This window comes from Pseudophryne corroboree, chromosome 9 (genome assembly GCF_028390025.1).
Source record: "Pseudophryne corroboree isolate aPseCor3 chromosome 9, aPseCor3.hap2, whole genome shotgun sequence".
Lineage (NCBI taxonomy): Eukaryota > Metazoa > Chordata > Amphibia > Anura > Myobatrachidae > Pseudophryne > Pseudophryne corroboree.
Window position 1 is genome coordinate 265,537,745 of NC_086452.1, and position 14,245 is coordinate 265,551,989.

The 14,245-nt window shown below is 47.9% G+C and overlaps 1 protein-coding gene across 1 annotated transcript in view; it reads right to left on the reverse strand.

The window, feature by feature from the left end:
* The window catches only part of LOC134958802 (L-selectin-like), a 383,508-nt gene that overhangs the window by 1,579 nt on the left and 367,684 nt on the right, over positions 1-14,245 (reverse strand). Inside the window, exon 9 of the mRNA XM_063941524.1 lies at positions 11,385-11,488. Coding sequence (XP_063797594.1) covers positions 11,385-11,488 — 104 coding nt within the window. The remainder of the gene's footprint in view (positions 1-11,384; positions 11,489-14,245) is intronic.

Consider the following 14,245-nt stretch of genomic DNA (forward strand, 5'->3'; position numbering starts at 1 on the left):
GGTGTAAATTTGGGAAGGGTGATGACTTCAATGAGGGTGCATAGAATAGTCTGGGGGGGGGTTTTATTATTTGGAGTTTGAAAACAACACGCACCCAACATGTTCTTGGGTGCGTGATCATTCAAAGGTTTTGACAGGAGAGACATGGGGTCTGGAGGAGACAATAAGATAAGTGGTGAACTTTATGTGACTCGGATTAGTATGGTGTTTGTATGTAAGAGACTTGGAGTCTACAGATAGGGGTGTAAGGGAGACATAAACATGATTTAATTTGTTTAGTATGGGTGCGCAGGGAGGGGGGGGGGGGGGATAGTGTACCATGCAGGGAATGATTGACGGCAGTGGGTAAAGGCTTGTGGGAGCTTGGCGGTCAGCCTTGGACTTGTAGTTCCAGGCATAAGAGGAGAGTCGGGCGGCTGAAGCTATTAACGGGGGTAGCGTCTAATGCAAGACGCCTGATGGGGTGGGCAGGGATGGGGGGGGGGATAGTGTACCATGCAGGGAATAATTGACGGCAGTGGGTAAAGGCTTGTGGGAGCTTGGCGGTCAGCCTTGGACTTGTAGTTCCAGGCATAAGAGGAGAGTCGGGCGGCTGAAGCTATTAACGGGGGTAGCGTCTGATGCAAGACGCCTGATGGGGTGCGCAGGGATGGGGGGGGCTAGTGTACCATGCAGGGAATAATTGACGGCAGTGGGTAAAGGCTTGTGGGAGCTTGGCGGTCAGCCTTGGACTTGTAGTTCCAGGCATAAGAGGAGAGTCGGGCGGCTGAAGCTATTAACGGGGGTAGCGTCTAATGCAAGACGCCTGATGGGGTGCAGGGGGGTGGGGTGTGAAGAGAACACATAGGAGTGTACGTCCAAAAATAGAGGGGTGCGCAGGGATGGGGGGGGGGGGGGGGGATAGTGTACCATGCAGGGAATGATTGGCGGCAGTGGGTAAAGGCTTGTGGGAGATTGGCGGGCAGCCTTGGACTTGTAGTTCCATGCTTTAGAGGAGGGTATTTGATTTGGAAATTAGCGGAGGAAGCTTTTCATTTTGGATGGATTGGGGGGGGTGTAAATTTGGGAAGGGTGATGACTTCAATGAGGGTGCATAGAATAGTCTGGGGGGGGGTTTTATTATTTGGAGTTTGAAAACAACACGCACCCAACATGTTCTTGGGTGCGTGATCATTCAAAGGTTTTGACAGGAGAGACATGGGGTCTGGAGGAGACAATAAGATAAGTGGTGAACTTTATGTGACTCGGATTAGTATGGTGTTTGTATGTAAGAGACTTGGAGTCTACAGATAGGGGTGTAAGGGAGACATAAACATGATTTAATTTGTTTAGTATGGGTGCGCAGGGAGGGGGGGGGGGGGGATAGTGTACCATGCAGGGAATGATTGACGGCAGTGGGTAAAGGCTTGTGGGAGCTTGGCGGTCAGCCTTGGACTTGTAGTTCCAGGCATAAGAGGAGAGTCGGGCGGCTGAAGCTATTAACGGGGGTAGCGTCTAATGCAAGACGCCTGATGGGGTGCGCAGGGATGGGGGGGGGGATAGTGTACCATGCAGGGAATAATTGACGGCAGTGGGTAAAGGCTTGTGGGAGCTTGGCGGTCAGCCTTGGACTTGTAGTTCCAGGCATAAGAGGAGAGTCGGGCGGCTGAAGCTATTAACGGGGGTAGCGTCTAATGCAAGACGCCTGATGGGGTGCGCAGGGATGGGGGGGGGGATAGTGTACCATGCAGGGAATAATTGACGGCAGTGGGTAAAGGCTTGTGGGAGCTTGGCGGTCAGCCTTGGACTTGTAGTTCCAGGCATAAGAGGCTTGTGGGAGCTTGGCGGTCAGCCTTGTACTTGTAGTTCCAGGCATAAGAGGCTTGTGGGAGCTTGGCGGTCAGCCTTGTACTTGTAGTTCCAGGCATAAGAGGCTTGTGGGAGCTTGGCGGTCAGCCTTGGACTTGTATTTCCAGGCATAAGAGGAGAGTCGGGCGGCTGAAGCTATTAACGGGGGTAGCGTCTAATGCAAGACGCCTGATGGGGTGCAGGGGGGTGGGGTGTGAAGAGAACACATAGGAGTGTACGTCCAGAAATAGAGGGGTGCGCAGGGATGGGGGGGGGGGGGGGGATAGTGTACCATGCAGGGAATGATTGACGGCAGTGGGTAAAGGCTTGTGGGAGATTGTCGGGCAGCCTTGTACTTGTAGTTCCACGCATAAGAGGAAAGTCGGGCGGCTGAATCTATTAGCGGGGTAGCGTCTGATGCAAGACGCCTGATGGGGTGCGCAGGGATGGGGGGGGCTAGTGTACCATGCAGGGAATAATTGACGGCAGTGGGTAAAGGCTTGTGGGAGCTTGGCGGTCAGCCTTGGACTTGTAGTTCCAGGCATAAGAGGAGAGTCGGGCGGCTGAAGCTATTAACGGGGGTAGCGTCTGATGCAAGACGCCTGATGGGGTGCGCAGGGATGGGGGGGGCTAGTGTACCATGCAGGGAATAATTGACGGCAGTGGGTAAAGGCTTGTGGGAGCTTGGCGGTCAGCCTTGGACTTGTAGTTCCAGGCATAAGAGGAGAGTCGGGCGGCTGAAGCTATTAACGGGGGTAGCGTCTAATGCAAGACGCCTGATGGGGTGCAGGGGGGTGGGGTGTGAAGAGAACACATAGGAGTGTACGTCCAAAAATAGAGGGGTGCGCAGGGATGGGGGGGGGGGGGGGATAGTGTACCATGCAGGGAATGATTGGCGGCAGTGGGTAAAGGCTTGTGGGAGATTGGCGGGCAGCCTTGGACTTGTAGTTCCATGCTTTAGAGGAGGGTATTTGATTTGGAAATTAGCGGAGGAAGCTTTTCATTTTGGATGGATTGGGGGGGGTGTAAATTTGGGAAGGGTGATGACTTCAATGAGGGTGCATAGAATAGTCTGGGGGGGGGGGTTTATTATTTGGAGTTTGAAAACAACACGCACCCAACATGTTCTTGGGTGCGTGATCATTCAAAGGTTTTGACAGGAGAGACATGGGGTCTGGAGGAGACAATAAGATAAGTGGTGAACTTTATGTGACTCGGATTAGTATGGTGTTTGTATGTAAGAGACTTGGAGTCTACAGATAGGGGTGTAAGGGAGACATAAACATGATTTAATTTGTTTAGTATGGGTGCGCAGGGAGGGGGGGGGGGGGATAGTGTACCATGCAGGGAATGATTGACGGCAGTGGGTAAAGGCTTGTGGGAGCTTGGCGGTCAGCCTTGGACTTGTAGTTCCAGGCATAAGAGGAGAGTCGGGCGGCTGAAGCTATTAACGGGGGTAGCGTCTAATGCAAGACGCCTGATGGGGTGCGCAGGGATGGGGGGGGGGATAGTGTACCATGCAGGGAATAATTGACGGCAGTGGGTAAAGGCTTGTGGGAGCTTGGCGGTCAGCCTTGGACTTGTAGTTCCAGGCATAAGAGGCTTGTGGGAGCTTGGCGGTCAGCCTTGTACTTGTAGTTCCAGGCATAAGAGGCTTGTGGGAGCTTGGCGGTCAGCCTTGTACTTGTAGTTCCAGGCATAAGAGGCTTGTGGGAGCTTGGCGGTCAGCCTTGGACTTGTAGTTCCAGGCATAAGAGGAGAGTCGGGCGGCTGAAGCTATTAACGGGGGTAGCGTCTAATGCAAGACGCCTGATGGGGTGCGCAGGGATGGGGGGGGGGATAGTGTACCATGCAGGGAATAATTGACGGCAGTGGGTAAAGGCTTGTGGGAGCTTGGCGGTCAGCCTTGGACTTGTAGTTCCAGGCATAAGAGGCTTGTGGGAGCTTGGCGGTCAGCCTTGTACTTGTAGTTCCAGGCATAAGAGGCTTGTGGGAGCTTGGCGGTCAGCCTTGTACTTGTAGTTCCAGGCATAAGAGGCTTGTGGGAGCTTGGCGGTCAGCCTTGGACTTGTATTTCCAGGCATAAGAGGCTTGTGGGAGCTTGGCGGTCAGCCTTGTACTTGTAGTTCCAGGCATAAGAGGCTTGTGGGAGCTTGGCGGTCAGCCTTGGACTTGTATTTCCAGGCATAAGAGGAGAGTCGGGCGGCTGAAGCTATTAACGGGGGTAGCGTCTAATGCAAGACGCCTGATGGGGTGCAGGGGGGTGGGGTGTGAAGAGAACACATAGGAGTGTACGTCCAGAAATAGAGGGGTGCGCAGGGATGGGGGGGGGGGGGGGGATAGTGTACCATGCAGGGAATGATTGACGGCAGTGGGTAAAGGCTTGTGGGAGATTGTCGGGCAGCCTTGTACTTGTAGTTCCACGCATAAGAGGAAAGTCGGGCGGCTGAATCTATTAGCGGGGTAGCGTCTGATGCAAGACGCCTGATGGGGTGCGCAGGGATGGGGGGGGCTAGTGTACCATGCAGGGAATAATTGACGGCAGTGGGTAAAGGCTTGTGGGAGCTTGGCGGTCAGCCTTGGACTTGTAGTTCCAGGCATAAGAGGAGAGTCGGGCGGCTGAAGCTATTAACGGGGGTAGCGTCTAATGCAAGACGCCTGATGGGGTGCAGGGGGGTGGGGTGTGAAGAGAACACATAGGAGTGTACGTCCAAAAATAGAGGGGTGCGCAGGGATGGGGGGGGGGGGGGGGGGATAGTGTACCATGCAGGGAATGATTGGCGGCTGTGGGTAAAGGCTTGTGGGAGATTGGCGGGCAGCCTTGGACTTGTAGTTCCATGCTTTAGAGGAGGGTATTTGATTTGGAAATTAGCGGAGGAAGCTTTTCATTTTGGATGGATTGGGGGGGGTGTAAATTTGGGAAGGGTGATGACTTCAATGAGGGTGCATAGAATAGTCTGGGGGGGGGTTTTATTATTTGGAGTTTGAAAACAACACGCACCCAACATGTTCTTGGGTGCGTGATCATTCAAAGGTTTTGACAGGAGAGACATGGGGTCTGGAGGAGACAATAAGATAAGTGGTGAACTTTATGTGACTCGGATTAGTATGGTGTTTGTATGTAAGAGACTTGGAGTCTACAGATAGGGGTGTAAGGGAGACATAAACATGATTTAATTTGTTTAGTATGGGTGCGCAGGGAGGGGGGGGGGGGGATAGTGTACCATGCAGGGAATGATTGACGGCAGTGGGTAAAGGCTTGTGGGAGCTTGGCGGTCAGCCTTGGACTTGTAGTTCCAGGCATAAGAGGAGAGTCGGGCGGCTGAAGCTATTAACGGGGGTAGCGTCTAATGCAAGACGCCTGATGGGGTGCGCAGGGATGGGGGGGGGATAGTGTACCATGCAGGGAATAATTGACGGCAGTGGGTAAAGGCTTGTGGGAGCTTGGCGGTCAGCCTTGGACTTGTAGTTCCAGGCATAAGAGGAGAGTCGGGCGGCTGAAGCTATTAACGGGGGTAGCGTCTAATGCAAGACGCCTGATGGGGTGCGCAGGGATGGGGGGGGGGATAGTGTACCATGCAGGGAATAATTGACGGCAGTGGGTAAAGGCTTGTGGGAGCTTGGCGGTCAGCCTTGGACTTGTAGTTCCAGGCATAAGAGGCTTGTGGGAGCTTGGCGGTCAGCCTTGGACTTGTAGTTCCAGGTATAAGAGGCTTGTGGGAGCTTGGGGGTCAGCCTTGGACTTGTAGTTCCAGGCATAAGAGGAGAGTCGGGCGGCTGAAGCTATCAACGGGGGTAGCGTCTAATGCAAGACGCCTGATGGGGTGCAGGGGGGTGGGGTGTGAAGAGAACACATAGGAGTGTACGTCCAGAAATAGAGGGGTGCGCAGGGATGGGGGGGGGGGGGGGATAGTGTACCATGCAGGGAATGATTGGCGGCAGTGGGTAAAGGCTTGTGGGAGATTGGCGGGCAGCCTTGGACTTGTAGTTCCACGCATAAGAGGAAAGTGTAGAAATATTGGTAGGTCTATTATTGTTATGTCTATTAATGTTGTGTCGATCTGTTTGTTGTCTGTTTTAATGTTGTCGACCTTTATGTTTGTCTATCTTACGGTGTGTCTGTTCCATGTGATGTCTATTAATGTTGTGTCGATCTGTTTGTTGTCTGTTTTAGTGTTGTCGACCTTTATGTTTGTCTATCTTACGGTGAGTCTGTTCCATGTGATGTCTATTAATGTTGTGTCGATCTGTTTGTTGTCTGTTTTAATGTTGTCGACCTTTATGTTTGTCTATCTTACGGTGTGTCTGTTCCATGTGATGTCTATTAATGTTGTGTCGATCTGTTTGTTGTCTGTTTTAGTGTTGTCGACCTTTATGTTTGTCTATCTTACGGTGAGTCTGTTCCATGTGATGTCTATTAATGTTGTGTCGATCTGTTTGTTGTCTGTTTTAATGTTGTCGACCTTTATGTTTGTCTATCTTACGGTGTGTCTGTTCCATGTGATGTCTATTAATGTTGTGTCGATCTGTTTGTTGTCGATCTATTTGTTGTCTATGTTTCTTGTTGTCTAGGTTTGTGTTTGTCTATGAGTGTATTATCGAACTATTGGTTTGTATATATGTTTCGTGTCGATCAGTTTGAATGTCTATATGTTTGTTGTCGATGATTGTGATGTCTGTGATATTTCCGTTCTATGTTTTCTTTTGTCTGTGAACATGTTGTCGATGTTGTCATGTGTCTATGTTGTGTTTGTCGGTGTTGTTTTGTTGTCGGACATGGTGTTGTCGACCTATTGTTGTTGTCGATGTAATGTTTGTCGACCTTTTAGTGTTGTCGATCAAGTTAAGTTCGATTTTAGGTTGTCGATCTGTTGGTTGTCGGTCTTTGCTGGATCGATAAGCCGTCCGGATACCGGTGGCAACTAATGCGCACAGAGATGGTCTGCCTCATCAGAGTGTTATGGGAGTTTTGCAGGTGTGACGCTAAAGTGATTGCATACACAGACACTTCATCATTCACATAGATTTAGATCTTGGACTACTGAGGATGATGGACACTCTTTCTGAAGAAGGGAATGTGTTCACATTTGTTATATTGGGTTTTCATTTTTTTTAGTTTTTCCATTTTCTATGTACTGTATGTTTTTGTTTCAATAATTGATTTGTTAGAGATATAATTGAGCATTTAAGTGCTGAGATTTTTCTATTATTTAAACACATGCCTACACACACATATAAATATATATATATACATCACTGGTTATACCCCCATATCAGTCGCCACACACCTACAGTGTTGGTCACACCCCATCATACTTGCCTACTTTTAATTTCTCCTATTGAGGAGAAGCCCGGAGAGGAGATGCTGCAGGGAACTTCAGGGGTCAGGCCGGGTCGTGGCATCATCAAGCCCCACCCCCATATTGGGAAAATGACGCAATTCGCGGGTCTGCGGGAAGGGGGCAGGGCTAAAATGATTAGATTTGCATCATTTTAGCCCCTCCCCCACCACACAGACTCGTGAATTGCAAATACACCAGTGTGAGACTGTGAGTATCTCTTCATCCTGCCAGCATCACTAGGGTGCGGATAGAATGCGGGAGAACTGCCTGCCTCCTGCAACTTCCGGGAGAGTAGGCAGGTATGCACCCCATGCGTTGGCACGCAATAGGCCCTTCAGAAATTTCAGCTCCAGGCCCATGAAGACCTTAATCTGGCACTGCCCAGAGCATTCCTATGTGTATCACTTAGTGTTTCTTCAAGTGTTTTCAAGTTCACCAGTTCTCAAGTACCGAATGCAATCGTTTAAACATCATTAGTTTCTATTAGTGTTTTCAAGTACACCAGTTTTCAAGTACCGAGTGCCATTGGTCAAACATCGTTTGCTTCTTCAAGGCTTTTCAAGTTCTCCAGTTCTCATGTACCAAGTGCCATTGATTAAACATCATTTGTTTCTTCAAGTGTTTTGAAGTTCTCTAGTTCCCAATTACTGAGTACTATTGATTACACTGAGTTATTCTTCCAGTTCCTCTGTGTCTGCAGTATCTTCAATCTCCAGTCAGATGTTGGAGTACTTCTGTTTCATTTACCTTCAAGAACTTCTCAGCGGTTACTCTTAAAGTTTAGTTTCATCATTATCAGTCTGCCCTTAGTTATATCTCTGTAGGATTCCTCACCTATTTCCGGGTACCTGTCCAGGGGGCAGCAACCTGCCTATCGGAAGCAGTGAAACCCAAATCTCCATAGGAGGGGGTCACTGGTTAAAACCTTCCTGGTGGATTAGAATCTGTGCCTCTGGGCAGGTCTTGCCAACACTTGGTTCTAGCGGTATATGAGGAAGTCCTATATTCGTCCTCTTCATTTATTGCGGCATTCTGATCCAGTAACCTCATCTCAGGAATCACCAGCTCAGTACACAGGGACCCAGGACATGACAATTTGTACAGGCCAAATGGAAACGCAGGATTCTCATGGTGCAGGGGCTATTCAGAATTTAGCTTCCCGTGTTGCGAAACAAGAAGCCACTCAGCAACAGGTGGTTCAATACCTGCAAGACTTTTCGGCTTAGCTGTTAACTATTCAGAACACCTTAGCTTCCATGTTCCCTGTTCCGCCAACTACAGTGCCAGCTCCAGTGAATCCGTCTAGTGCACATTCATCTTCCAAGTCTTGCTTCAGTTGCCAACCCCAAGTCATTTTGACGGAAGCCCCAAACTCTGCCGGGGTTTTATTTATGAGTGTGAGATTCACTTTTAACTTCTCCCTCAGAATTTCCCTAAGCAAAGGGCTAAAATCACTTTGCTCTCATGTAATGCCCTGGAATGGGCTTCCCCTTTATGGGAATGATCAGAAGGGTTAGTCTCTAAATATACAGATTTTATTAAATCCTTCAAGAAAATTTTGATGAGCCTGGTAGGCTTGTGTTGGCCTCTTTTGAGATTCTAGGTGTACGCCAGGGGTCTCGCACAGTTAGGCAATACATTGTACAGTTTCAAACTATTGCTTCTGAGTTGGAGTGAGATGACGAAGCCTTAAAAGCTATTTTTCTTAATGGTCTATCAGAAAAGTTGAAGGATGAGCTTGCTGTTTGTGACTTTCCAGAAATATTATCAGAATTAATCTCTCTGTGTGTTAAGATTGACCTTCGTCATAGAGAAAGGCAGTCTGCCAGGTGGCAAGAGGGTCGGATGCAAGAATCATCCTGTATCTCCTTCTGTCAGATTAGCCTCTCCATCCATAGACGAGCCAATGCAGATAAATAGATCTCATTTGACTCCAGCAGAACAGTCTTGTCGCATTCGTGATAAACTGTGCATCTACTGTGCTACATTTACTTCATTAATACCTTTCTGCAGCTCTCAAGAAATGGGAAACCCTAACCAGAGTTGGGAGTGCTTGGTTGGGGGTTCTTTTTTCCGCCTCCTATTCTACAGACAGTTCCTTGCCTGCTCATATTTTTTCTAGAAGTAGATGCTCTGATAGACTCTTGAGCAGCACGGAATTGTATTTCTAAGACTTTGGTTCAAGAGTTAAAAATGCCAGTCAAGTCAATTTCTCCTCCTCTGGTTCTCTCTGCAATCAATGGAAGTTGTATTTAGGAAGGTACCATTACTTCAACCACAGCTCCGGTTAAACTCCTTATTATAGTTCTGCATCATGAAGAGATTGAGTTTTTTTTGCCTAATTCTACACACAGTCTGGTTCTGGGATTACATGGCTTCAAGCTCATAAATTTCACTGTGGATTGGTCCACTATGCATATTTTAGCATGGGAGTTATCAGAAATGTCTATCACAAGTTATTCCTCTTTATGTTATGAGCCACGGCTGTGGCTCATTCCTGTTTTGCATGTCAGTTAGGTATTTTATGTTATTCTTCTGTTCATGTTCCCCTTGGGTGTCATGGGGTGCTCGGAACTCACCCTTAAGGAGGGGATACTGTTATGAACCACAGGGAGTGGTTCATTCCTATTTTATGTTTATAAGTTGTTTCGCAGGCCAGGATTTCCCGTTGCTCTGTTTAAGAGTACTCTTGGTTGCTGCCGCTGGTGAGTCTGTGTAATTGCAGCTTGTTCCCATGTGTTCAGCCTCATCTGGCTGCTAATTGCATCTTGTCAGTTTGGAGTCATGCAACAGGGCAGCTGCATGAGATTATTAATTAGGCCTCTCTGTTATATGCTGGCTCAGTGCTATTCACAGACGCTGGTGATATTTCTGGGTTTCCAGTCTGCTTGAGTTCTGAGCTTGGTTCCTGCTAGTTCCTGAGCTTCCTGTGTCGATTCCTGTGTCAGTCCCTGTGTCGATTCCTATGTCTGATCCCGTGTCCTGCCGTGAGGCGTTCCTGTCCTGAGGTCCAGTGCCTTTGCCTGTGCCTGGTCAAGTTTCTGGCTTCTTGGTGTCCACCGGTCTGTCGTTTGGGATTCTGCCTGTCCTCCAGTTCTGAGAGTCTGTGTCAGCCGCATTGGGAGTTCCTGTCCGTTTGCCAGTATTCGTACCGGTTCCGTGAGTAGCGGCACTGCCGCGTTCGTCGGCCTAGGCCGCTGTATTCCCTTATTATTTCTCTCACTGGTGTTTTGCAGAGGGTTCTGCTTATGCTGTCACCGCCGGGACACAAAAGTATTGTGTTGGCGTGTGGTCAGCATTTCCTTTGTTGTTCTTTTCCTTTGGCGGCAAGCCGCACATACATTTAGTTTTAGGCTAGTTAGTAGCCCCTGGCTTTGGTTGTTTCAGTAAGAGGGCCCCTTGTTATCACCCTGTCTCGGTACACTCTTTGTCTCTCATTTAGACCTGAGGGGGCATCGAAGTTGGGCAGACGTAATCCGCCCTTCAAACGCGGCTGCCATGGGCTCAAGCAACCATAGTCTCGCAAGAGTGTACTGACAGCACGGGCGAGACAACGGAGATAGGGCACCAGGGGCTATTCCCTTTCCATTCCCCTTTCCCAGCGTTACGTCCTGGTGCTCTGGACTCACTTCATAACATCTCCCTTGTTCTGAGCACCAGGAACCTAACACTTTAGACACATCAAGTGATTCTAAGACTCCTCCTTCCAGCTCAAGCACTCAGTTACTGACAAGATGCCTCTCTTCATTCCTCCCCCTCTGCTCATCCTCTTCTAATTAACCATGGTTCATTCCCACCACATACATGTTATATGCTGGATTGATCTGTTGCCTTGGGCGGAGTTTGCCCATAATTATAGATACTACACGTCCACTAACACCACTCTGTTTTTGCTGTCTTGGAAAACAGCCAAAAGTGCCAGAGTTTCAAGCCTTGCCTCCTATCGAAGTACCTGCAGTCACTAATCTCTTCAAATCATAATCCGACATCTGAGGAAAAATGATTCGATCTTTAAAATCTGCCTCCAGTAATTACACTAAACTCGCTGATCGAAAGCATATGGCAGTATCCTCTCTTAAACCCGGTGATCGGGTTTTGCTCTCCTTGAGGAACATTTGAGTGAGAGTTCCAATTATGAAACTTGCTCCGCCATATATATGTGTCCTTATCGCATTCTCAAGGTAATAAACCCAGTAGCCTACAAATTGGACTTACCGACGTATTTAAGAATTCCAAATATTTTTCAGGTCTCGTTGCTTCGTCCATTAATCCTTTTTCGATTTCATTGTTCTCCACCGAGGACTCCTCATGTTCATACTCTGCAAGGAGTGGAATATGAAGTGGAACAAATTCTTGATTCTTGTCTTCGTCTGGGATAACTACAGTATTTAATTGATTGGAAAGGTTATGAACCAGAGGAGCGATCTTGGATTAAGGCTTCTGATGTTCATGCTCCTCAGCTCATTCAAGCTTTTCACAAGAAATTCCCTTTGAAACCATCAAGGTGTTCGGAGGCCACTTTAAAGGGGGAGGTACTGTCAGGATCTGGACTAGTGCCAGCCATTACTCACCATTATGCCGGTTTCTGTGGCTCAGGGCTGCTGTCAGTCGTCAGCTGTGATGCTGGCAGGGAACGTGATACATGCTTCTGTTTCATCTTAGGTTACACTGTGGTGGAATGCTTGGTGTTTACAGAACGCTGACCGCAGTATTGCCACTGGAAACCCTGGAAGTGCTCAGCTGACTACTCTATCCAATGGCTATCTGTCTCATGGTATATAAGTGGGATCCTGGTAACAGGAAGTCGCCTGTACAACATCTTTCTCCAGTGCATGCCGCTGTGTGTTGTTGTTCCAAGTTCCAGGCTCTACTCTGGGTTTCCATTTGCTTTCAGAGAGCATTCCTACATGTGTATCACTTAGTGTTTCTTTAAGTGTTTTCAAGTTCACCAGTTCTCAAGCACCGAGTGCCATCGGTTAAACATCATTTGTTTCTTCAAGTGTTTTCAAGTTCACCAGTTCTCAAGTACCAAGTGCCATTGGTTAACCATAATTTGTTTCTTCAAGTGTTTTCAAGTTCACCATTATCAAGTACTGAGCGCCATCGGTTAAACATCATTTGTTTTCTCAAGTGTTTTCAAGTTCACCATTTCTCAAGTACCAAGTGCCATTGGTTAAGCATCATTTGCTACTTAAAGTGTTTTCAAGTTCTCCAGTTCTCAGGTACCGAGTGCCATCAGTTAAATATTGTTTGCTTGGTGTTTACAGAATGCTGGGAAGCCATGTTTAGAGTCAGCTGACCACAGTAATGCCAATGGAAACCCTAGAAGTGCTCAGCTGACTACTCTAACCAATGGCTATCTGTCTCAGGGTATATAAGTGGGATCCTGGGAACAGGAAGTCACCTGTATAACTTCTTTCACCAGTGCATGCTGCTGTGTGTTGCTGCTCCAAATTCCAGGCTCCACTCTGTGTTTCCACGTGCTTTCCCAGAGCATTCCTACGCGTGTATCACTTAGTGTTTCTTCAAGTGTTTTCAAGTTCACCAGTTCTTAAGCACCAAGTGTCATCGGTTAAACATCATTTGTTTCTTAAAGTGTTTTCAAGCTCTTCAGTTCTCAAGTACCGACTACCATCGGATAAAAATTGTTTGTTTCTTCCAGTGTTGTTTTTAAGTTCTTCTGCTCTCAAGTACCGAGTACCATCGGATAAACATTGTTTGTTTCTTCAAGTGTTTTCAAGTTCTCCAGTTCCCAAGTATTGCGTACTATCGATTACACTGAGATATTCCTCCAGTTCCTTGTCTGTCTGCAGTATCCTAAATCTCCAGTCAAACGTTGTACTACTTCTATTTCATTTACCTTCAAGATCTTCTCAGCGGTCACAGCAGTCATCAAAGACTCTCTCATTATCAGTCTGCCACTAGTTATTTCTTTGTAGGATTCCTCACCTATTTCCGAGTACTTGTCCAGGGTACCACAACCTTTCTATCGGAAGCAGCAAAACCCAAATCTCCATAGGAGAGGGTCACTGGTGAAAACCTTCCCGTGGGTTATACTTTGCACCTCTGGGCAGGTCTCACCAACACTCGGTTCTAGTGGTATATGAGAAAGTCCTATATTCGTCCTTGTTTATTGTGGCATTCTGATCCAGTATCCTCATCTCAGGAATCACTAGCTGAGTACACAGGAACCCAGGACGTGACACTTCCACTTTGAAAAACTAATTTAAACCTGATTGAAGTTATCGCCAAAACCAAAAATGCTATTAAAATATGCAGAATATGTAGAAAAGGCAGAGGCAATTATAGGGAGGGGTAGAGGCTAAAACTGGGAGGGGAAACAGAGGCAAATATGAGAGGCACATTTGGAAAGTGGGCAGAACCTCTACTATTATAGGCTTTACACTTCTCCGCTAATGTCTTTAAGTAGCTACAGCCGCCAAGGTATTAAAAAGCAAGTCAATGGATTCAACCAGCTTGATTAACTATCAAGGTAATAAAAGCAAATGATCTCAAGTCTTTAACCCATGTTCTGCAACATACAAGGTAGTAAAATCAAGGCAGCCAGAGATTTTGAACAAGGGGCTCTATTATAATGAGGGATGAGACAACACAGGGACTTGAACCAGGGCCTCCACTATCATTACTGGAAGAGCACTTGGCACCTATTCAGAGGCACTTTAACAGAAGAGGGGGCCTGTGTGCAGGCTCCGATTGGGCCCCCTCCTCTCCGGGGGCATAGTAGACTCTGGCATTGTGCCAGAGTCTACTGCGCATGTGCAGGTCTCTGAGAACATGGCGGGCGCACCACTTTCCCGGTGACAGCTCTATTGCACATGCGCAAGTCACCAGAAAATAGAGGTAGTGGCCATTTTACGAGTAATATCTGCCGCCGTGCAGTTAGCGCCGGGCTGATGGAGAGGTGAGTATAAGAAAATGGGTGCAGGATGTGCGGCGTGTTGCCCCCCCTGGACCCAGGGGCCAGTGTGCTCTGGCCGTTTTGCACTCATTATAGATACGCCAGTGCTCCTATTCCTTAGCCACCTTTCTGCATGTATTAAGCAAAGAGGTTTCAC